This window comes from Podarcis pityusensis, assembly GCF_964106645.2.
Source record: "Podarcis pityusensis genome assembly, chromosome: 11".
Lineage (NCBI taxonomy): Eukaryota > Metazoa > Chordata > Lepidosauria > Squamata > Lacertidae > Podarcis > Podarcis pityusensis.
Genome location: NC_138036.1, coordinates 26,525,288 through 26,549,394, shown reverse-complemented (window position 1 = coordinate 26,549,394; position 24,107 = coordinate 26,525,288). Strand labels below are relative to the sequence as shown.

At 38.4% G+C, this 24,107-nt stretch overlaps 1 protein-coding gene across 12 annotated transcripts in view; it reads right to left on the bottom strand.

Moving 5' to 3' along the window:
- Window positions 1-24,107, bottom strand: part of MAST4 (microtubule associated serine/threonine kinase family member 4) — a gene marked incomplete at its 5' end in the record, with an annotated part of 192,710 nt that overhangs the window by 52,706 nt on the left and 115,897 nt on the right. For 8 of the 12 annotated variants that reach the window (XM_080972174.1, XM_080972179.1, XM_080972180.1 and 5 more), the window contains 4 exons: window positions 3,685-3,763; window positions 4,730-4,750; window positions 8,140-8,209; window positions 12,562-12,650. In XM_080972174.1, the coding sequence (XP_080828300.1) occupies window positions 3,685-3,763; window positions 4,730-4,750; window positions 8,140-8,209; window positions 12,562-12,650 (259 nt within the window). The remainder of the gene's footprint in view (window positions 1-3,684; window positions 3,764-4,729; window positions 4,751-8,139; window positions 8,210-12,561; window positions 12,651-24,107) is intronic. The other 4 variants (XM_080972178.1, XM_080972181.1, XM_080972185.1 and 1 more) reach the window with 1 other exon arrangement.

Below are 24,107 nucleotides of genomic sequence, written 5' to 3'. Positions count from 1 at the left end.
GCTATCCTTTTTGATTTGCTGTGCTGTAATGCAACTTTAAAGATAATTTGGTGCAGAAGGTGACTTATCAAGATGATGCGTTGGAAAGTTACAGAAGCAATTTTCAGAAGCAATTTTGAGGAAGGCTTATAGCACAGTGGTAGAGCACATCCTTTGCATATGAAAAGTCCCAGGTTCAACCCCTGGTGTTTTCCATGTAGAGCTGGGAATAACTCCTACTGGAAACCTCCGAATGCTGCTGTCAGTGAGGGTCAACGTTACTAAGCTTGATGGACTGGCTTGGTATAAGGAAGCTTTCTATATTCCTGTGTTCCAGAATCACTCCACTTAATACACTTTCCTACATGGATATTTACTTTGGTGTAGTAAAGAGGCACATTTGCTTTGCAGAAGGAACACATGATGGGGAGGAACAGTTAGTTTCCTTCTAACAGGTTGCTGCTGCTTCTAAATCCCGAGGCAGCAATACTTCACCTTTCTGGAGAAATGCCTTACTGAAATTTCCTATCCAGTCTCCAAGCATGTGTTGAGTCAATTATTCAGATTCACAAAGCAAACATCTGTATAAATCTTGAAGACCAAAATAGTTGCTTGCTTGAATATTACTATGAATAGATTTTCTTTTGAAATGCTATCCACTTTGTTTAAAATCTAGGATGAAAAAGCAATGAGCAAAGGAGTTTTCTATTAATTTTACCTTACCTATGCTCACATACAATCCTTAAGTTAAGTGATTTGTGCTGACAGCTTCAGATTGATCAGTTAAGAATAGGCATAGGCAAACTTGGCCCTCCAGATGTTTTGGGACTACAACTCCCATCATCCCTAGCTAACAGGACCAGTGGTCAGGGATGATGGGAATTGTAGTCCCAAAATATCTGAAGGACCAAGTTTGCCTATGCCTGGTTAAGAAGTGTGAGAAGAGTCATGCTGGATCAGGTCATTGGCCCTTATAGTCCAGCATCCTGTTCACGTAGTGGCCAACCACAAGGCTGTGGCAGATTTAGGGGAGTGTGACTGGTTTGGTCACACTAGGCCTGGAGCCTTGAGAATGCCACAACTATGATTTAGAATGGAATATGAGAGGTAGGGAACGCCAATTCTGGGGGTTGCACAGGCCGCTGCTGAAATTTGAGACCCCAAGGTCCTCCACTCCCTGTGGGTAGCCTGCAAGGAGGACCTGAGCGCAACAGCACTCTGCCAACCTACAATTGCCAGCAACTGGTTTTCAGAGGCATATTGCCTATGACAGAAGTGGTAAAGCATAACCATCACGACTTATAGCCACTGATAGCCTTCTCCTCCATGAATTTATCTAATCCTCTTTTAAAGCCATCTAAGTTGGTGCCCATAGGTCCACAGTTTAACTGTGCACTGTGTGAATAAACGCTTTCCTTTATCTGTCCTGAATCTCCCAATATTCAGCTTCACTAGAGGTTCATAAGTTCTGGTTTAATAAGAAGGAGGCAGAAATGTTTTTCTCTACCTATTTCCTCCATGTTATACATAATCTGATAAGCTTTTCTCATGTCACCTCCTATTTGCATTTTCTCTAAACTAAAAAGTTCCAAATGCTACAACCTTTCCTCATAGGAGAATTGTTCCATCTCTTCAATCACTTTGGATGCCCTTTTCTGAATCTTTTCCCACTCTATAATATTCTTCCTGAGGTTTGGAGACCAGAACTGTATAAAGTATTTCAATTGTGGTCACACTACAGATTTGTATAACAGCATTATGAGATTGTCATAATGCTTCTTCACAGCTGCCACACTCTGGAACTACAACTTTATTGAGCTGTCCACTACAACCTCAAGGTCTCATTCATGGTCAGTCACTACAAGTTCAGACTACATGAGCATATATGTGTGTGTGTGAAATTAGAATGTTTTGCATCACTTTACACTTGTTTGCACTGAACTGCATTTGCCGTTTTACTGTCCATTCATTTCTGTTGGAGCGTTTCACAATCTCTTTTTTGCTTTAACAAACCCGAACAATATCAGCAGCATGCTTGGCTACCTCACTGTTCACCCCTAACTTCAATTCATTTATAAACAAGTTAAAATGCACAAGTCCCAATACCAGTCCTTGGGGGGCTCCCCTTTCTCCATTCAGAGAACTGCCCATTTATTCCTACTCTCTGTTTTCTGCTAATTACCCACAAGATGACCTCTCCTCTTAGTCAATGACTGCTAAGCTTACTCGGGAGACTTTGGTGAGGGACCTAATTGAAAGCTTTTTGAAAGCCCAAGTATGCTATGCCAACTGGATCACCCCTGTGAGCTTGTTCACAATCTCAAAGAACTCTAATAGGCTCATGAAACTGGTCTTCCCCTTGCAGAAGCCATGCCAGCTCTGCTTCAGCAAGGCTTGTTCTTCTATATGCTTGGTTAGCTTATCTTTAAAAATACTTTCTGCTAGTTTTCCCAGGCCAGACGTTAAGCAAATTGGCCTGTAATTTCCAGGATCTCCCTAGATGCCTTTTTTAAAATTGGTGTTATATTGGCTGCTTTCCAGTCCTCTGGTATGAAGGCTAATCTGAGTGACAAGTTACATATTTCTGTTGGAAGATCAGCCATTTTACATTTGAGTTCTTTGAGAACTCTCTGGCGAATGCCATCTGGGCCCAGTTGGCAATTTGTCAGTTTTTATTTTATCTATGTTTATTATTCAGAGCCATCTTCCCAATGACAGATAGTTCAAAGGCTTTTTCTTAATTTTCGCAACATAACAGTTTACATGAAACTATTTTCCAGAAGGTTTAAAACAATAACAGAATATGACAATTTATGCTGTGATCTCTTAACAACCTACCAGTAGATTAACTGTGGTTCGTATTTTCTTATAGCTATCTAAACGTCACCTAATCTTAAAAATTACTATGAAGAGCCAGGTTGTACCTATCAAGATATGAATATGTAATTATTCAGGCATCCAAACCTATCTTGCAGTGAATATGATTGGCTTCAATAGAACATGGATTTACTCCAATGGAAATGGGCCCCAAACTGTGTAACGGGAAAAATAACTATTTGTATTATAGCTAAGCGATGCATGGAATCCTGCTAAATAAAAATTTCAAAGTGAAAATGAGTTATGGGAGGATACAAAGTACCTTCTGGCATATATAAAATATACTATCATGTTGTACTGTATATTATATGAAAGAAGGGAATTCAACAGTGGTTATAACACACAGTGTGCCTGTTGAAGGAGGGACAAAAACAAAAAAAGTGTATTCGTTAGAAATACTTGAATAGCATTTTTGGGCAGAGGATCAGTGCAAATTCTCTATTATGTCAGTGAGGCTGCCTTAACAATTACTTATTAGCTAGCATGCCTGTAACTGTTTTCAAGCACTGCACTTAATTTTTTTCATTCAAGTTCAGCAGACAGCATCTATTGTATGAATTATGAGGAAGGGGGGGGGACTCATTGCCAGAAAAAGTTAAAATAGTAAATATTTTGACAAGCATAGTGGGGTGGGCGATCCAATCAAAATCCTTTAAAATGTTAATAGATGGTATTGCTGGGATAGAGCCTCCCCCTATCTCCCTATAACCCTACCCCTACTGTAGATACTAGTAGAATTCTACATTATTGTTAAAAATCTTACAAGGGCTGAATCTGAGAATATATTACAAGCAGCAGCTATTTATTTCTTTATAGATAGTTACTTACTGAAACAGTTGAGCTTGGAGTATTTGTACCATAGCCAGAAGAGGGGAGAGATGCCAGTGACCAACGTCGTCCATCAGTCCTGTTGGGAATTTGAGTTAAGCCACATAAGACAACTGTTAACACTACAGTATTATACAAAAACTGTTGAAATAGAAGCCATGAAATGCTGTGGTGTACCATGAGGAAATATAGACAAACTCATAAGCAAGCGTTTTTACAAGGCACTTTTTTAAAAAGCACATGAAATAATCCCGCTGTGAATGGGATGTTTTAGGATATCGGTTAAAGACAATGCTAAACAGGAACAGGATGGAGGAGAGACCGATGCACAACAATGACAGGCTAGAAAATGGAATGTACATGGAAATGTATCTAAAATGCACAAAGAATTACAGCAGCTTGACTTGCAAAACTAAACATTTTCATAAAATTATAAATTTTGGTAGAACAAAACATTTACGATGTAGGACAATTTCAAATTCTGCTACATGTAATCCACATTCAGACATAGGACTGCCAACTCAAATTTTCAGCTGGATGAGGCCTAAATTCTCTGCTCATGTAACATGTGCAGTTAGTGCCTGTGTTTATAATTCCTCTGCTACAGCACTACCATCCATGTCTAACAGGAGACTACAACTGTTTCACAGACAAAAGTAGAAAATAACATACACATGATATGCACTGTCTGCATCCAACACAACCGATAGCTTTGTGATTGCTAATCAGTGCCGGGGCAAAGCAGGTAAGCTTCCCAGCACAATGGTGAAGAGAGCTCCTTCAATGCTGTCTTCCTGGGCTCCAGTGGTGAATGAGAGCCTTTTACATTTTTGTGACCCGTCTATGCAATAAGGTTACACAGTGCTGCTTAACTAATAGTGGGGAGATCAGCTTTCCCCGCCCCACTTTATCAACACTGTTCTGAGAAAAAGGAAAAACCCTGGCTTGGCTGGTTTGTTTCTAGGCAGTTGGCAATCCTAGTCAGAAATTTACAATCAAATTAACAAACCATAAAAAGAGAGTAGTAAGTTTTTGTGTCAGTTACCTCTCGTTTCGATGCCCATGACTGCATTATAATTGTGCAAAGTATATTTAAAAAACAAATGAAGAAGTAGAACAACAACTTTCTAAATATAAGTGCATGACAATCAGCATAGACAGCTTCAAAATATATGGGGATGTACCCTGCATGGCATTTTGCAAAAGATCTTCCAATTTTACAACAGATGTAAAAAGAAACACAACTCTGGGGTGGGGGATCTGTGGTGCTCCAGATTTTGTCAGGTTACAACTCACATAATCCCTGATCAATAACCAAGGCAGCTGGGGGTGATGGGAGTTGGGCATCCAACATAAGGAGAGCCTCAGGTTCTCCATCCCTGACATAACTTAATGATGCAACTTTGTTGTTTATCCAAAGCCCATCTCTATCTTTTACTCAACTTTGGTAAATGCAACGACCTGCTTCTATTTACACAAACACCCTGTTGGTGATTTTTTTCATAATGCTATAGCAAAGTGGTGTCAGACCAAGGTGACTTCTAAAGTGGACGTCCCATGAAGTCCTATTTCCCCTGAAGAAATAGTGAGATGCCAGTCTTGCTACGTTTCCAGAGAAGGCCAGAAGAGCAACCAGTGGCATCCATTCAGTAATAGGATGTATGAACATTTGCTTATTAGAAATTTGTTGGTTTTAAAGAAAACTGCTGTGTTGAATAGATCAGTAGTTCCCATTTTTCCCCCCTGTGGACCACTTGGTTGCTGAGGGTCTTGGTGGACCACTTAATGATTTTTCTAGTTGTTGGAGCAATTGTAATGTGCTGTGATAGATGTTGTAATGTTTTTAATTGTATCTTTACAAGCATGCCAAAGACCATCTAAATGAAGTTAATGGACCACTGATGGTCTTGTGAACTAGACAGACACCCCTTTCATGTTACCATACTATGTTTTTTGCTCTGCCAACTTTCACTTGCATGGTGTGAAAACTAAGTCTCATATTGTGATGTATCCTCACATGTATTTCAGGATCCTTACTATATGCATAGCAGTCAGCTAGAGTGATGACAATTTCACTCATATTGCAGAGGGGTAAATAGGAAGGGAGTGCTGGTATAATGGCACTTTGCCACTTCTAGCATGCTCATTAAGCTTTGAAAACAAAGCAATGAAGAAAATGCATTGTGTAAGACTTGCTCTAATCTAGAAGGCGGGGGGATGAGAACCTCTTGCTAAAGAACAGATTAATTCCTCACTGAAAAATAGATTGTTGCGAAAGTAGTGATTCAGGGAGAAACACTTCTATGAACACAAATATATAATGTTTAATATTTAAAGCACATATCCTAAACACGTAATGACAGTAGTAAGATAAGACTTTTTTCAGATTTTTGAGATGCACAGTTCTTTTAAATCAGCAAAGTTAGGATGAACTTTTCATTCCCAAAACTCTTGGGTTGGGCTTTCAACCCACACATGCACACATGTGCATAAGATCCTCTGTTTTATTCTATGAGCAAGGCAAAACTTAGTCTTACAATGGGAAATTCCTATATACGAATAGAAGAAGGGGTAACTCCTGCATTCCTGGCTTTGAATTTTGCTCATGGTAACAGTTACAACTCAGAGAATCAATGCAATTTATTATGCTACAGATCTATTTTTTTCCTATTGGTATTTCCTCTAGTGTATAAAACTGGCACACAATGTAAATTAGATTTCAATCAGCTATTCTGAAATACATAGTAGTGGTTTATGTTTCTGAACAAATATGAAAAGAAGATGGAAAATAAATTGGGAAGGAATAGTATATCCTTAAAGAAAATGTTGAAAGAATAGAAACTGCAAGATAAATCAATCGTAATTTTCAAATAAATCTGTATATAATCAAGATGTAACATTTTATGCATCTGTCTCTCCCAACAGTAATACTTCTATGATTTCTATAAGGCCATGACAAATGGAATTGTATTCAGGTTTGTGGCTTTCTTCACCGAAAAAAGAGAAAGGATCATAGGCAAAAACTGCAGGAGACTGCAGTTATTTGGAGAAGAGGTATTTCTTACCCAGGTTACTGAATCCACTAGAGAACGTGGGGTCATTGTCCAGCATTTGACAATTATCATGTTCGAACATTCCAGTTTTAATGTTATTTTCACATCTATTTATGGGTGCCGAGACAGGTGGGGAGGAAGGTGTAGCATTTGAACCTCAAGCTACATATCAGCTACACTGGTTATCTGTGCATGCTTCAGATAACAATTTTTTAGAAACCACTAGTTTCCTTTATATAGAATGGGTTCATTTTCTGATACAGCTGAGTAGCCATTAACCAACCCGCAATGTATTCACAAGTAAATGTAATCCTATGCTTCGGATTAGTCAAATACTTCAGGTGACCAACAGATCACTTATACTGATGCAGTAGTACTATACAATCACAAATGCATCTTCCAAAAACTATACAAAAATTAAAAAATTAATTCCTGGGTAGACAAAACCTAGCACTCTCTTCAGGGCATTCATTGGTTCTTTTACATTCTAACCTATGCCAGATGAGGCAGGATCCACTCTTCTTCTAACACAACTTTCACTCTGTCTTATTTTCTGGGTTTCGTTCTGCTAGGGGCATCTTCATCAGTAGAGTCACCCTAATCAACAATGGCAGCTCTTCTCTGGGTGACTCACTACACAGCATTGTGGCTTAATTAATAGTTCTGCAGAATGACAATGTAGTGACAATCTCTTTTGACAGATTCCCATACTGTACTCCACCCCAGTTGGCTCCTTTCAGTGTAGTAGGAAACTGGTTTTGGAAATCACTGAGGTAGATAACTCCTTCAGTATTTCCCATAACAACACACGTATCATTACAGTTGTGGAAGAGCTAGTTTGAAGTCAAAGGACTCTCTCTCAAGATGCCGCATTAAATAGCACATACCAATTTATGAGTGGAAGGTTTTAGAATGTACTGATACCTATCATGAGAAGTCATGGACACTCCTTCCTTGGAGGTTTTTAAGCAGAGGTTGTATGGCCATCTGATCAAGGTGAGATTCCTGCATTGCAGAGGATTGAACTAGATGACCCTCAAGGTCCTTTCCAACTCTACAATTCTGGGCTCCTATAATTCACTAGTACAGTTTTGCAAAGGCTGGATTACAAGCTGCTGTTTTCTAGTCTTTTTAAAATTAATTAAATTAAATTAAATTACTATGAAGGAAGGGAAAGAGGTGGTAATCCTGGTTCTTATATGAATGAACTTTAGATATTGCAAGAAATTAGCAGTATCAAGAAGCAAGTTGTGAAGACTATTATAAATTGAATTGCATTTTAATGCAACATATATTGGTGTTTCTTACCTCCACCAGCATATTATAAATGCATAAATGCAAAGCGGAGCATGATTCCCAACTATTAATTATGACACATCAAATACACACAAACCCATCCTACCTTCGTGCAAAAGAAAAGTGGGCTGAGGCACTAGGAGAAAAATTTCTAGGGCTATCTTGAGGACTGCTCCCTGGTGAGAAACAGAAGAAAGTAAGAAAATTATTTAAAGTGGCATATGATCATAGTAAGACTCAGTGAAAATCCTCAGAAACCTATTTTACTCTGATTATCATTTGTTTGTATAGCTCTTAATGCGTATCGTGCTTAATGACAAAGTTGGTCAGATAGTGTAACCTTCAAGTTCTATTCGAGCCATATACATTGGCTTGCCTGGTGCTGCACTGACTGCTTTTGTTATGGAGTGGCATATAAAGTAAATAAATAAAATATAATTATCTAAAATGGAAGCCAGACTCTGAACTTCCATCCTGCTTTCTATCTGTGGTTCTCTAAATATTTATTTATTTGTTTATTTATTATTTTATTCATTGAATTTGTATACCATCCTTCATCTAAATATTTAAATATAACAAAGAAACATAATATATAACATAAAATACAAAACAAGAACACAAAAGACAAAAAACCAAAAACAATTATTACATCATCTCAACCAAAATTAGTTCACCACAGTTACAAAAATATTTCTGTTTGGAGGGGGGGGATATTAAGACTGAAACTCTACTTTTTTAAAAAAGTATATAAAATATGTGTATATCTGTTCTCAATATATCAGCATTTAAGGACACTTGCAATAAACACTGATATCCACAGTTTAAAAATACTATCTCTCAACATTTTCCTTGGCCCCCCCCTTAAAAACCATTCTATATGCCAACAAGCAAACCATGAAAATTAGATAGAAAGTTATTCCCAGGACTGGTAAGACCAAGGCATTGGGAGGTGATCTTAAATGATATGAAGATGTGACTGCTCATTGTGAAGAGAACATTTCCTTTGGGGCCTTGTTACTTTCTCACATTAGACCACTCAACCTGCTGCTGAACACTGAGAAAGCTTGGCAGGCAGCTGTTGAGGGAAAGTTCACCACTATCCCAGCCTGCCTCTCAGCATGCATAATTAGAGCATGTGGTCTGTCTACAGGGGAAACGTAAAGGCGACACAAGCAAGAATGTTCTTTTTATGAGCAGTGGTGTCTGTCAAGGAATACATAATCCTCTTTCTAGAGAAACACACAACCCACTAAGTTTTTGATAAGCACACAGTCCAATATATAGAAACAAGATTACACTGTTCAAGGGAATAAAGTTGAGTTATTGCACACAAGGTTTGTCTTTTTCTATTTGACAACATTATTTAGTTTTAAAGGTAGCAAATAATTATCCAGTGTGTGTACTAAAGAGTAATGCACTGCAGATGCTTAAACAGTGATTAACCAGTGGTCATAATAAACACTAGAGTTCTACTAGAAAATGTTAATTATTCAACTACTGTATAATTATTCTATTATAGTCATTCCTTGCGATTAATTTTGGTCATCAAAGCAAATCTCAGAGGTGTTCCGGGCTCCATTAACCAATTTGGTGTCAACACTCTATGGTCCACCCTGAAGGGCTCTTAATGGCTGATTACGCAATGAAGTGATGGAAGCAGCAAAGTTGGCCCTGCTCACTGCCCACATGGTTATGTGCTCCTACACACATTTGGTTTTCTTCATAGCAGTGCATTCACCACCTGTATTCTACATTGTCCAGCCTGTTTCATAGCACATCTCTCCCCAGTATACCAGGGGCAGAGAATGTGTTCTACATTCTCAGAGAGGACACTCAGGTGTGACTGTACTTACGGCCCTTTGCATCATGCCATTTCACAGCAAGATGAGAGCCTCAGAAGGATCACCAGCTTTATCCACCAGAAAATCCCCCAGAATGGTCAGGAATCCATCAGAATCCGTAAGTTTTGGGGGTTTGACCATCCTAACTGGGGGCCCACCCCTGAAGGGAAAAGTTGGTAACAACAGCCCACACTTTACTAGAAAATCTTGTCTTGAACTCTTGGGGCAAATAGATTTTAAGCAGAAATCTTATGAGGAAGATGCTTGGAAGAACACACATCCCTACAGCTGAAGGTTTGCTTTTGCTGAATATATTGATTTTCTTTTAAAACTTTATTGCCTTTGCCAGTCACTAAACTCAATATTTAGATGCAAAGAGTTCACAGCATGTTGCACAGCCGACTCATTTAAGTATTCAAATAACTCAAACAGAGGGCAAGAAAACCCAGAGACAATAGGAATAGGAATCATACTGCTGCCACGATTTAAGGCGTGGCATTTCAGAAAAGCAACTGGAATCTCATCTATGACCTTCATCGCTCACAGCATTTCTCTCAGTACTCATCCACCTATCTGCAAGTCAATACCTGAGAGGCTTTCAAATGACAACCAGTGCCAGTTAATTCTCTGCCCATATGTGCACTGCTTCCTTATTACTCAAATCCTGCTGTTCTCAGGGATTTTGCTGGCTGTTTCAGCTTTCACACATATCATTTGCTGTCAAGACTACTACTGACGTTTCTGGCCAGATAAAGTAAACCTGATTGGTAGGGTCAGGCATTATATAATTAACACTACAATCTCCAGGGAGAGGCAAACACTGAGAGCGAGTAATCAGTATTTCAAAATACTGAATTTAATGGCAATATATTAGGAGCTGTGTTGCATACATGTTGCATTATGTGAATATATTCAGAATGAAGAGCTTCAGAAATCCTGAAGAACTCTGAGAGAGCAACTATTGCACTGACTATAGATTATTGCTGTGCTTTAGTGCCTGGAACAAGTGTTTTGATACACAGACGGTACTAAGGGAGATTAATAATAACTGATCTTTTAGATTATACACAGGATCAGTTAGAAATCTTGTTGTTACCACTTGACAACTCTCTTTAATGCCTATCCGCATTTATCATCATAGCTATAAAATATACTAGTAACTACTCAAATTTATTAGTTTGTAGTAATCTGGCAAATTTTATAATTCAGGCAACTATCCAGGAAGCTATCGTCTCTGTTTTGACACCCTAGAATGTAACTATGCTGCAGATGGCAGAAAAATAATTTTCCAAGAAACTGCCAGATGATTTATGTGGGAAAAGGTTTGAGAATAATCAAGCTGAGCTTGATTAAATGTAGATGATCCCAGAAGATAACAGAACTCACTACAGGAAAGTTTCCTATCTCTTATATCTGGTTATCTATCAGAACATGTACTTTCTGAAAGGAAAATGTTAATTTTTCACTAAGTGGCCTTGTGGCACTAGCAGCAGGCTTGCTTTGAAGAAAACTTTTAATTCAATGTCTCCAAACAAGTCCCTGGGAAAGAGTCTTTGGGAAAATTTGAACCTACAGAAATGTTGGTGGCTGTCAGTACAGTACTACAATTTATTTGTATTACATATTTCAGTTGGTCTATATTATGTCTCCTAATGAAAAAAAAAGCATAAAATCAGGACTGGAAAATGACAGTTCCCGAACTGTAAATATATTTCTGGTATATAATTTTGTTGTATAGGCATTTTGATTTGGTAAACTTTAGTAAGATTTGCAGTGAAATCAATGTGTAACTTATCAAGTATTCATGTTTCATAGAAGTTCTGTCATAGTACAATTGCTTTAAAATTACAACCATATTGTTATTTTCTTGTCTCTTCTTCTGTCCTCATGTTTTATGTTAATGCTTAAAGACTCCATTCTTTGCTTAAATGTATTTCTGTATGACACTGCTGTCTCTCATTTCTTTCATTTGAATTGTGTGAACTGAGCATTTTATGTACATGAAGTTTTCAACCCAGAGCTGGAAAAACAGTTCCATTTTAGGAACCAGTATCAATTATTTAGGCACTAACTGTGAATGGAAATGAATATATATTTGTGATCAGATATTATGCGTGCGATCAGCTATGTAGAATCTTTTTCCTATACAAATGCAAATTGAAAATCACTTAAAACCAAAAGGTTTTTTGTGAAAATGTCAGATCCACAACCTGATGATACCTTTATTCCCACCCCCATCCCCACATGCTGGTGTTTTTTCCCGTGAAACACTGTCAAGACTGAGGATCTAGAGAAAGATTAGTTTACTCATCAACCTGTCTATGTACAGCATTAATCTGCAAATAATTTTCAGTGTCTCTGCTATTTGAAATGAGGTGGGCAAGGACCAGAGGGATGGCCTTCTCTGTTGTAGCACCTTTTTAATGAAATTTGTCTGGTCTGAGCACCAGGCAAATAGCTTTTTATTTCCTCTGAACTTTGTTACCTAAGGAATTTTCTGGGGTTGCTGCTGCTAAAACTTACCATTAATGTGTTTAAACCAGCATTAAAAACTACAATTTCAAACTTTCATTCTAATCTTGGTTCTACGGTGATCATTGGAAGTGCTAGGATACCCCAATCCAGTCATGTTATATAATCACACTACAAGATTTCTCTCTTAAGTCTATGGAAACAGTGGAATTTACCTGCATGAGCTGAAAGTGGCGAATGGGGCCGGGGCATAGCTGGGGACTGTCCATTGCATATCAAACTTTTTCGGTTACTTGTCCGGCAACTGTAGAAAGAGAAGAGAATACTTAAAGTACAAATGGTTCAAATATGTAGCATCCCAACCCTCTATTTAACTCAGAATTACTATCTTGTGATAGGCGTTCTGAATTCAGGGGAGGGGGAAAACCCCTAGAATTATACCACATTATACCTAGAATTATACACACACTGAATGTTAAACAAGTTATATCCCATATATCAGCAGGAGAAAATGCATTAAGGTTAATTATAACCACAATTTTAATGCAGATATTATCCCCAAAGAAATCCACCTGCCACTATGACATTACACTATTAAAACTGACATTTTATCTGATACAGAACAACAGTCTTATTTATAATACATAAAAATGTCAGAAAAAAAGATGACCATTTAGAACCACCATTTGATACATGGATTTCCTAATTCCATCCAGGGCAATAATCTATCTATCTTATGATATACTAATTAAAAATCTAATTATTGAAGCAAATTTCACATCTGCGTCTTTTTGTAAATAGACCAGGCACATCCTACAAAGATAAATGTGTTCTTTCACTCATACATTTTTCATCTCAAGCACTGCAAATCACTATTTTTCTCCATTACAGATAATTATGACATGAATGGCAAACGCATACATCTACTAAAAAGCAGAACCTCTGCAGCTTTAAGTGAATTCATACTCTTGTAATTATAATCAAATACACCTAAGAATATCATCTTCCACCTTGAAACACACATGTAACTTATTTCCCCTAAGATAATGAAATTGTGAATGAGCAAAAATGTGTGCATCAAATATGTTAACATTTGGAATACAAATTATTCCATTACATCTTCAGAATGAACATAGGAAACTGCCTTATACCAGGTCATACTATTTGCCAATCTAGCCTAGTACTCTGACTGACAGTGACTCTCTGGGGTATCAGGCACAGTTCTTTCCCATCATCTGCTACCTGATTCTTTTTAACTGAAGATATTGGGAACTATACCTGGGACATTCTGAAGTGAAAGTATATGCTCTGCCAGTGAGCTATGGCCTGCTTAAACTAAGGAAGGGTGAATGCATACATTGAATCCACACTGTAAGTCTTCAAACACATACATGCGCGCACACAAGCAACAAAAATACAAATAGCTCACACTTCTATAGGCAAGGAAATAAAACACTGATCAAGTTCCTGCAGAAGGGTGGTATCCAGCTAAGTCATACTCAGAGTAAACCCACTGAAGTAAACAGACTTACAATAAATTCATCCTAAGTCAATTAATTTAAATGGACCTACAAAGAGAATGACTTAGTTGGATACCACTCAATCTGTTTTTGCAGTGGCATAGTTGTGGAGTTACAACCCTATGTAAGCGAAATCCATCCCTGAAGGCCAATAATATGATTTCAATGAGAGAAGCTAAAGTAGGATTTTATCTGCTCCGAAAACAAGTGGTAGATAGGGCTCTGAACATGAGTGTTCTACAGCAGTGGTGTCAGAACTTCAAAATCCTTTCACAAGTTTCTAGTTCCTTAAAGAAATAGAAGTATTTGAGTACTCTTGTTAAGGAACCATAGTCTACTCAGTACTCCTAGGCAAACATATACCTTCACATATATTTCTTGTAAACTACTTTCACCACTCGGCGATCCAATTTTAAATGTTCAAACCAGTTTTTTTTGTTTTTGTTTTACAGTTCTGCTAAATGAGGACCATTTATCACATTATCGTTTTGCTTTAAAACCCTGCTATATTCAGAACAGCTTATATTTAAATGTCAGATGTCTATTAAAAAGAAAAGTATGGCATGTCTGTTTCTACATGTAAAAAGACATGCACCCCTATTTATTTAATTGCCTATTAACTGTTAAAATCAACTTAGCGCTGGTGAGAAAGGTCACATTTGAAACTGAATATTGTTACTAAGAAACCACTTGCAATTCTTATGCCCTCCCCATTTCACACTGTTTCAAACATGGGCTACAATCACTTTGATCATCATTTAGTGGCTATAGGGAAGGCTCAACTAGCTGGGGTTTTTTGCACATTGGATAAGGGGTCATCACAACTCAAACCACCAACAGCTGGGCAGCAGCCTTCTGTCAAACCCCTCATATTACATGAATATACTAAGGGAGCAGATCAAACACATAAGGACCCATAAATCAATATTTACATACAATCACGTTGCAATGTGGTGCTACTAAGTGCAGCTTTAAAGATAAGGCAATCAGCAGCACAGATAATGGCCCTGTTAGGTATGCTATCATTAATGTTTCTTCTTCAGAGACAGTCGTTTACTATGAATACATGGGTAAATTACTGGCAATAAAGGTTAATTGCTAAAAAGAGCTGGGTGAAAGGAATGTGCTGGCAGCAATTGCTTTTTATCACGCTTTTCACTTGAAATCTGACATCTGTTTTAATCATTTATAATAATTTCATTTTAACATCCTTAATTATTAATATTTACACTTGTAATGAAGATGGATATATGGGCTGTAAACTATTATGGCAGAACCTTTAACAGCATACACTGACTATTGTAATATATCCCTTAATTTTGTTGTCATTGTAATGTGCTTGCTGGTTGAGCAGAAGATAAAGCTTTAAAAGAATATGGGTCTTTGTATTTGGAAAGCACAACAAATGAAGTGCTTTCTAAACCAATTTTAAATTCCAAATGTCATGTAGGAACACAATATAAAGTGATATAGGCAAGGGTGAATGAATGGAGGATGGAGGCTGCAGGCTTTTTTACTATTAAAAATGTACAACTAAACATAATCTCACAGAGGTAGGCTACCTCTGGCAAGATATGGTATGTGTCCACTTTGTTTACACTAGATAAGTTTACATTATATTCAACATGATGTGAAAGGTGACTTTAGATTTATTTGCTTTGCTAAGCACAGATTCCAGATTGCCAACTCTGTTTATGGCACAGCAGCCTAAGGTGCAGATGAGGATAATAATAATAATAATAATAATAATTTATACCCCACAACTCTGGGTGGCTTCCAACACAATATTAAAATACAGTAATGCATCAAACATTAAAAGCTTCCCTAAACAGGGCTGCCTTCAGATGTCATCTAAAAGTCTGGTAGTTGTTGCTCTCCTTGACATCTGGTGGGAGGGTGTTCCACAGGGCAGGTGCCACTACCGAGAAGGCCCTCTGCCTGGTTCCCTGTAACTTGGCTTCTCGCAGTGAGGGAACTGCCAGAAGGCCCTCGGCATTGGAACTCAGTGTCCGGGTAAAACAATGGGGTGGAGACGCTCTTTCAGATCATCTGTTCAACATAGGCTATGAGAGCAACAAAGGACACAGCAATTTTTTTGGAACAAAGCCTCTATAAATGTATTGGCAAAAATTATGCCAACATGTTTGCACCTTTTAAAACTATTTTACTTCAGCATCCTTATTAACTTCAGACAAAAAGGCTTTTCATCTATAAAACAATCTTGAAGCCAATAGCAGTTAAATAACAGATTAGCTTAATTACAACTAGTTAAAGCCATTTGCTTAGATCAAACCTAACTATGGTTACTTGTTATGAAAACACACCTTGGTGTACCTCAAAATCATGTGCTTCCCTTTGCCCTCCCCATATGCAAGGAGATTGAAACATTCTGGTTTCACTTTTTCACAAAGCACAATTTCCTCCTACACCAAAACTCTAGGAACTTTGCTTTAGTCTAACTAAAGCTAGATAAACATCGGAAGAGCAAACCACATTTTGATAGCCTGTTTTACAAACACAAACAATATATACAATTCTAAAGTTTAAATTGGAGAGAGGTGAAGACATACTTTGCCTGGGTACAATTTGGTTTAGGACTGGCTCTGCTATTTGTCATCAAGCTCCTGACTGTGAGAGAAGGGTTAAATCTTCCTTTTCCATGCCTTACACACATGCACAATGCAATAAAATTATATAGGAAGTCAGACTATCAGCACAGTAAATTGTTCCTGAGCCCTGCCTTAGTCTGCATTGTATTTTTAGTTTATTATCCATGTAATGCAAATATACACAAGATGAAAAAACACATAAATGTTAAAATTTAACTCCAATGGGGCATGAATGTTTAGTACCATATTCTTGTTACGCAAGGATTTACAAAGCATGGTTGGTTTCATAACTACGTTGCTACTTTCAGCAAACTTAATTTCACAGTACACAAATATTTTGCCTCGCCTCTGTCTTTAAGGGCAAAAACTGAGCATTTTTTTTTTAACAGCTTAGATTTATGCCACAGCTTTGTTTTCAGTTCCAGGGTTATATCCAAAAATGTGTGAAGAAACATGTATCTTTGTATCTGCAGGGTGCATTTCATATATTGAGGAGAAAAGCATTAATGGCTATTTTTGTGACATATTAAGTGGAAGTTTGTTTCAAAAGAAATAACTGACCATGCTGACAATTGGGAACAAAGGTTGAGAGCTGAAATGTGCATGTTAAACTGATTCAGCCCATGAAGCTAACAGGGCAGAGCCCAGAGGGCAGGCCCATGCAGGGCTTGTCTTAGGCCTGGGGCAAGAGTCTTGTCCACGAGACGCAGCACCTAATCTGATCTAACGCTACATGCTAGTACAGTGGACACTCAGGTTGTGAATGTGATCCGTGCGGGAGGAACATTCTCAACCCGCAGCGTTCGCAACCCGCAGCGCCACATCTACGCATGCACAAAGTGTGATTTAGCGCTTCTGCGCATCCGCCGAAACCTGTAAATAACCCATTCCAGTACTTCCAGGTTTCGGCGCATCCGTAACCCAAAAAAAAACACAACCTGAAGCGTCTGTAACCCAAGGTGTGACTGTACGCAGTAACACAGGTCCAGATTTTACTACTGAAGCCTTGCAATGCATATGGACAGGCACGGCCATTTCGCCCATTAAGTCCCCAGTTGGCTGTAAGGCCCGGGACATTCTTGGCATAACAGTCCACGTCCGGCAGGCCCCTGGCACTCCCCTCAGCCAGCTTAGCCTTCCAATGCCCAGGACAAGTATACCCAGCTGCTCCCCACCCCAGTATGGGCCTGCCAGAAGATATTTCTTCTTTTTCTGGGATCCCTTTGGGAGGGGAGGGAGAGAGAGAGAGACATCCTTTCCATCACCCTTGAAAGTTCTTACTACGAGGATCCCCAAGTCCCTTCAGTCTGTTTATTTCCCAGTTGCTTCCTCATCTGTTCTCTGCTTGCCTGCCAAGCTATACTGCCTCTTTGCCTTATGGCCTACGTCCCTGGCTTTTAAAAAGCTCACTCACTTGTCTCACACACGAGGGTAATATTTTGAACAGGATTATTTTAGAAGTGCCACGTGCTCATGAAACATAGTTTGACCCTGGTGGTGCCTGCCATATTTTCAAGATGGCTGGGTTCTCTGTGCCTATATGCCACTTTGATTAGTTGCAGTTAAAATAATAGTAATAGCCCAAGATTCCCAATCTGCAGTCTTAAACAAATCTTAAAATATTTATAAAGCACACATGAAAATATCAGAAATAAAGCAAAGAATGGTGCAAAATACTGCAACAGCAATATAGAAATATATATTAAATTCTGTATTCACCAGCTATGTGCTTCACATTTAGATCTCAACTGAGCAGAAACACTGTATGACACAAGCATTATCCCCAAGAGAATTTATAGCATGGCAGGGTTTTCAGGTCTCTGGTTATCATTTAGTTAACATCTAGTTGGCTGAATCAACATTTATTGAAATGTAAAAACTTCATGAGCAAAGAAGGTAGAACAGATGAAGGCAGGCAATGGCTATATTATTCTGTACACTGGAAAGTTTCGATGATCCAGCTTATTATTACTTTATATATTTATTATCAAGAATGCATACTGTTTTCACAGTGCAATCATCCCACCCTTCCTGGTGACTTTTGGGGCTCTGCAGGGACTTTTTCCTTAGCCTGATACTCTCACAGTGGACACTCGGCAGCTGGGTTGTCTTCCTGGCAGGGAGGCTAAAGCTTCAAAATCCTGCACTGAACAGGCAGGTGGGAATGGATGGCCTCCCAAGGACCCTTCAAACTGTGCAAGGCAGGAAGAGGAAGCAGTTGCCCAAGGGCCTGTGGCTTTGTGCCTGGCTGTGCTTTGCTGGTAGAGTGTTTTTCCTTCACTTTCTAAATCTCATTCATTGCATTAACGACCCAAGTTGCAGAACAAGTTCGAGTCAAGTTTAATCAGGGGTAGGCAACCTAAGACCCGGGGGCCGGATGCAACCCAATCACCTTCTCAATCCGGCCCGCAGACGGTCCAGGAATCAGCCTGTTTTTACATGAGTAGAATGTGTCCTTTTATTTAAGATGCATTTATGGGTTGTTTGTGGGGCATAGGAGTTTGTTCATTTCCCCCATAAAAATATAGTCCGGCCCACCACATGGTTTGAGGGATGGTGGACCAGCACACAGCTGAAAAAGGTTGTTGACCCTGAGTTAAATGATGCTGAGAGCACCATTCCTCACTGCAGCATGGCAATGCTAATTGGCCTTCCAGTCGAAGTGAAGCTGATCAGATCCCTCCCTAAAAGGTTTAAGGTGGATGTCCACATAACCCCTGGAACACATGCCTCAGAGCATGCAGTAAACAAGCAACTGACTGACAAAGAGAGTGTGTCGGCTGCCTTGGAAAACAACCACCTGTTGGAAATGGTGAATCAGTGTTTACATAGTTTACTTTGGGAGGTGGGAAAGATACCCAAATTGCTTGTTCCTGGCATCAATTGGACATATTTCCCTAGCAAGTTCTTATATTTATTCTTCTTTCTGTATCTTTTGTCTTGATTTCATGCTGGAGAAATCACGCAAACCAAAACAATAATTCCATGCCAAATCTCAAGACTAGGACAAGTTATCCCAAAGAAGCATGATTTTAATTACAGCAGTCAGTTCCTTAGCAGTTTTCATCACTAGGCTTTCAATATTTACTGTATGTTAATCCTTTATTTGCAAATACAGAGAAATCTGTCCCTAAAGAGGTATTAAGCCTTGCATACATAGCTCCCCTTCTCCTCTGCAATTGTCAACACATGCCATGGAGCACAATCATCTACAGCATCCACAATTATAGGTTTACATTTTGCTGTATAGTTTCCAAAGATGTTGTGATTCATAACAGTCTCTAAGTTGCAATTCTGTGTCAGCTTTCAGGCAACAATAGCCTTATTGTGTACAAGCTCATTTCATATTTCTCACAGGTACCTCACATAAGCCTATTTGGACATTTCTTCATAGTTTAGAACCCTCTACGAGTTTGAGGGCAAAGTTTGAAGTGGGGAGCAACCTCTATCTGATTCCACGGAGACTCCATGCCTGGTTTAAAATCCTGGCTGTGCAGGGTTCTAAATTGCGCAGGGAACTGCCACACAGGAAGAGAGAACTCCCCACGCAGTGCTTCATCGTGAAACTCATGAAGGGCTCTAAAGAGTGTACACTGTACAGGTGATGTGCTGGAGAGAGCAGAGCTTGACTGTGCACTCCCACTTCTCGCTTGTTTGCTCATCTTTAAGTATTCAGCAAAGTAGGTTGGCATGTTTTGATTTTTGAAAATGGGTTTTAAAAAAGAAAACAAAAAATGCTGCAAAAAGACAAACTGATTAGAGGGAGAATTGAAGAGAGAGCTCCAAAGGCATTTCTGAGATTGCTCTATTAGCAGAGGAGAAAATGACATGCAGTACAAAAATTTGCATTCCACTATATATTCTTAAAATGGAACAAAACACAATTTGTCAGCAAATAACTAAACTTCTGTAACATGCTTTTAAAATCCCACACGCTACTTTTCATTGTAGCCTCTATTAATGCATCTTATTGAAAGCTTACATTTACAATTTCATCAAAATGCTGCACTGGTCCATTAAATATAAATTACTAGCGTAATATTGATTAATTTTTATACTGACGAACACTGAGAGTTCTACCTCCCCAAAGTCACGCATCTTGTCACACTGACAGAATTAACCTTAATTATTTCACAGCAAAAGACCTAGCATCACAGTACATATGCAAATCTAAACAGTTAGGGAACTGCCCTTTGATTCAAATGTTACCTTTCAAGCTAGATAAGGCCCAAGTGAGGAACATATGAAAAATTAGTGCAGTCAAATTTTAATGATGTGGAAATAATCCTGAAACATCTTATGAGCACTTAAATCTGCCACCAAGTACCTGCTTTGCACATTAACAGTTTCCACTTTTGGACAGGAAAGGGGGGATTTGATTGCAAAGAAGGGGTCTATGGAATGGGTTATCTGCATAAACAAGGAAACAAACTTTTTAAAAAGCTTTCCTCATATCCCATCATAAATTTAACCTATTTTTGTTTGTGACATTATTAGAAGGATCTCTAGAAGACTATGGCTTATGCTGCTCCTGTACAATTTTTTTGTGTTGTCATTTTGTATTATGTCAACATGACATTTCAGTGAGAATGATACATTTCCTTGGATTTTTAAATATCCTGTTACATAATCTGGAGTACTGCTTGATATAGACTTCAGCTGAATATGTGACTAGTGAAATATATGGTGTTATATGATTAGCTGCTATATATGCCAATTTACTATGTGACAGGGTACACTTGACAGAATTAGGCAACCAGCCAATTTTGTACATTGATGCCTTTATGAATAGACAATTTTAAACAGTATTTGCACCACACACCTCCTTGAGTCGATATCATATTCTTATACTTTCTATGGATCCATTGACATCCAGCTTCTGGTCTTAGGAGGTGGCCAAAACAGTCCAAAGCTAAAGTTATTTATTCTAAAATATTTATTAAGGCCATTTTAACAAAAGGAAGCTAAATGGTTAATAATTAATAGCCTAGGAACATTTATTGTCACAAAGAGGGTTTTAACAATTCACTGTTTCTCAGCCCATTCAATTTATTTAGTATATTTCTAGGCTGTTCATTGGTAAAATTCTTTGGATGCTTCAGAAAATATCAACAGCACACAAAAATACTATCATATTCAAGTCACTGCCTCTACTGATATTACCAATTATGGTCAAATTTTATCATTTTTATGGTGGGAACATCTGGCTGTCAGTAGCTGGAGTATCAACAAACTTACCTATTAAGAAAGAATACTTTCATCTTGATATGAAAGAACCTTATCAGGCCGTTCTATATCTTGATAGAAACCAGATTAGACACTTATAGCAGAACAAGAATATGTTTCTATAAGATTATATGATCTACTATGATTTCCAAGTTAGGCTACAGAGTGAGATTTAAGAATTTTATTGTCTGAGCACCTTGATGGTATCAAACAATTTAGTTTGGGTGTGTATTCTTTTATATCTCTGCTTTATAATGAACAAACAGGAAAAAGACAAAACATGGAAGATTTATTATTTATAATTAATTAATAAATGTATTTATTTATGGAATAAATGTATAGACCAACCTCATCCCTGAACATAAAGATCGGGAGATGGCATAGGGAGCAAGAGATCTTAAAGATAACATAGTCCTAAGTTGTTCATGGTTTATAAACAATAAGTAAGCATTAAACTTAGCCCAATAGTGTATAGGCAGAAAAGGTCAACTCTTTCAGCAATAGTGATATACTCTGACAAAAGGTCTTCATGCAAAGGAACCAACTGCTGCATTTAGCTGCTGTAGTTTCTGGAAAGAAACATCCCCAACACAGTGTGTGTTGCAAGCAATCTGATGTTTATTACTAAGACATGCACCACTGTGGCCAAGTTATCCTTTTCCTGGAAAGTCCATAGCTGATATACCAACTAAAGCTAGCAGAAGATGCAAACACTTGGTCCTCCAGCAACAAAGCTGAATCTAGGAGCACTCACAAGCTGCAAGCCTGTTCTGTTAAGAGTAAGAGCAACCCAATCCAGAACATGTAACTGACCAGCTCCCAGATGTGAGAACCAACCATCCAAATAGTTTCTGACTCAGACGTTACAGAAAAAGAGAGCTGTGTGTCATCAGTGTGTCAATGACATCAAGCCAGAAATCACCTAATGATCTATCCCAGTGGCTTCATACAGCTATTAAATAGCACCAGAGATAAGTGATAGCCCTGCAACATCCACAGCATGATTGCCAAGGGTCCAAAAGGCTGTTCCCCAGTGCTACAGGTTGGGGAAAACTTTCCGCAAAAACTTACTGTTTATTTTGAGGACCTGCCCTTGCATTTATATTCCAAGGCAATACAGTGGTACCTCGGGTTACATACACTTCAGGTTACATATGCTTCAGGTTACAGACTCTGCTAACCCAGAAATAGTGCTTCGGGTAAAGAACTTTGCTTCAGGATGAGAACAGAAATTGTGCTCCGGCAGCACGGCAACAGCAGGAGGCCCCATTAGCTAAAGTGGTACCGTATTTTTTGCACCATAACACTCACTTTTTTTCCTCCTAGAAAGTAAGGGGAAATGTCTGTGCGTGTTATGGAGTGAATGCCTGCGGGTGGCAGGGGGGATCTGCTGCAGTCATGAGCAGAGGATCCATGGTTCCCCTTCCTTCCCTCCTCCATGGTTACAAAGCATGGATCCACATGGATCCTCAGGATTTTTGCACTGGGCTACTCCAAACTCACTGTCAGATCACATGTCTGTGGCCACAGCATGAACCACAAAAATCATATATCCACTATTTCGTTTAGAATATTTTTTTTCTTGTTTTCCTCCTCTAAAAACTATGTGCGTGTTATGGTCTGGTGCGTGTTATAGAGCGAAAAATACGGTACTTCAGGTTAAGAACAGTTTCAGGTTAAGTACGGACCTCCGGAACGACTTAAGTACTTAACCCGAGGTACCACTGTATATTTATATGTCACCCTGTCATTCTCCTAAGCAGAAACAGTTTTGAAATCTCAGTTACCGTACTTTTACATCTTGATACTGGTATGAGTCTTTTTCTTTGGATCTCTCAATTATTTCTATACCATGTAAACACCACACTTTGGCTTTACAATTTGCCATTATTTTTAGGGTGTAATGTAGGCAAACACTTATGAGTCCTAAATAAACAAACCAGTGAAATCCAATCAACAAAAGCCAGTTCCTGAAAACTTGCCCATCACCAAGGAAAACATGGATTCAGCTTCCCTGTGACCCAATAAAAATATTATGTTTTATGCATAGGCTCTGTCTTATGTATTCTCTTTGTTCATAAATGTTTGCAATAAGTTATATATGGAAAGGCGTTGATGTCTTCCCCAATTACATTTATTTCATTTCCCCTCTTAAATCAAACAGTTAAAACAGTATTATGTAAGAAGAAAAATCAAACTTTAATTAGAGCTACCAAGAACAGTCCGAAATGTGCTGCTCAGGAAAGAAACATATGTGACTGCAACTAAGATTACTTGATATAGACAAGCAACAAATGCTAATGAAGTGTAAAGAAGGGCTACAACAAGGATGTCACAATAACAAAAGATGTGATATATTAATGGTGGTTGAAACACACAAGGCACAAATAAAGCCATCTCTTAACA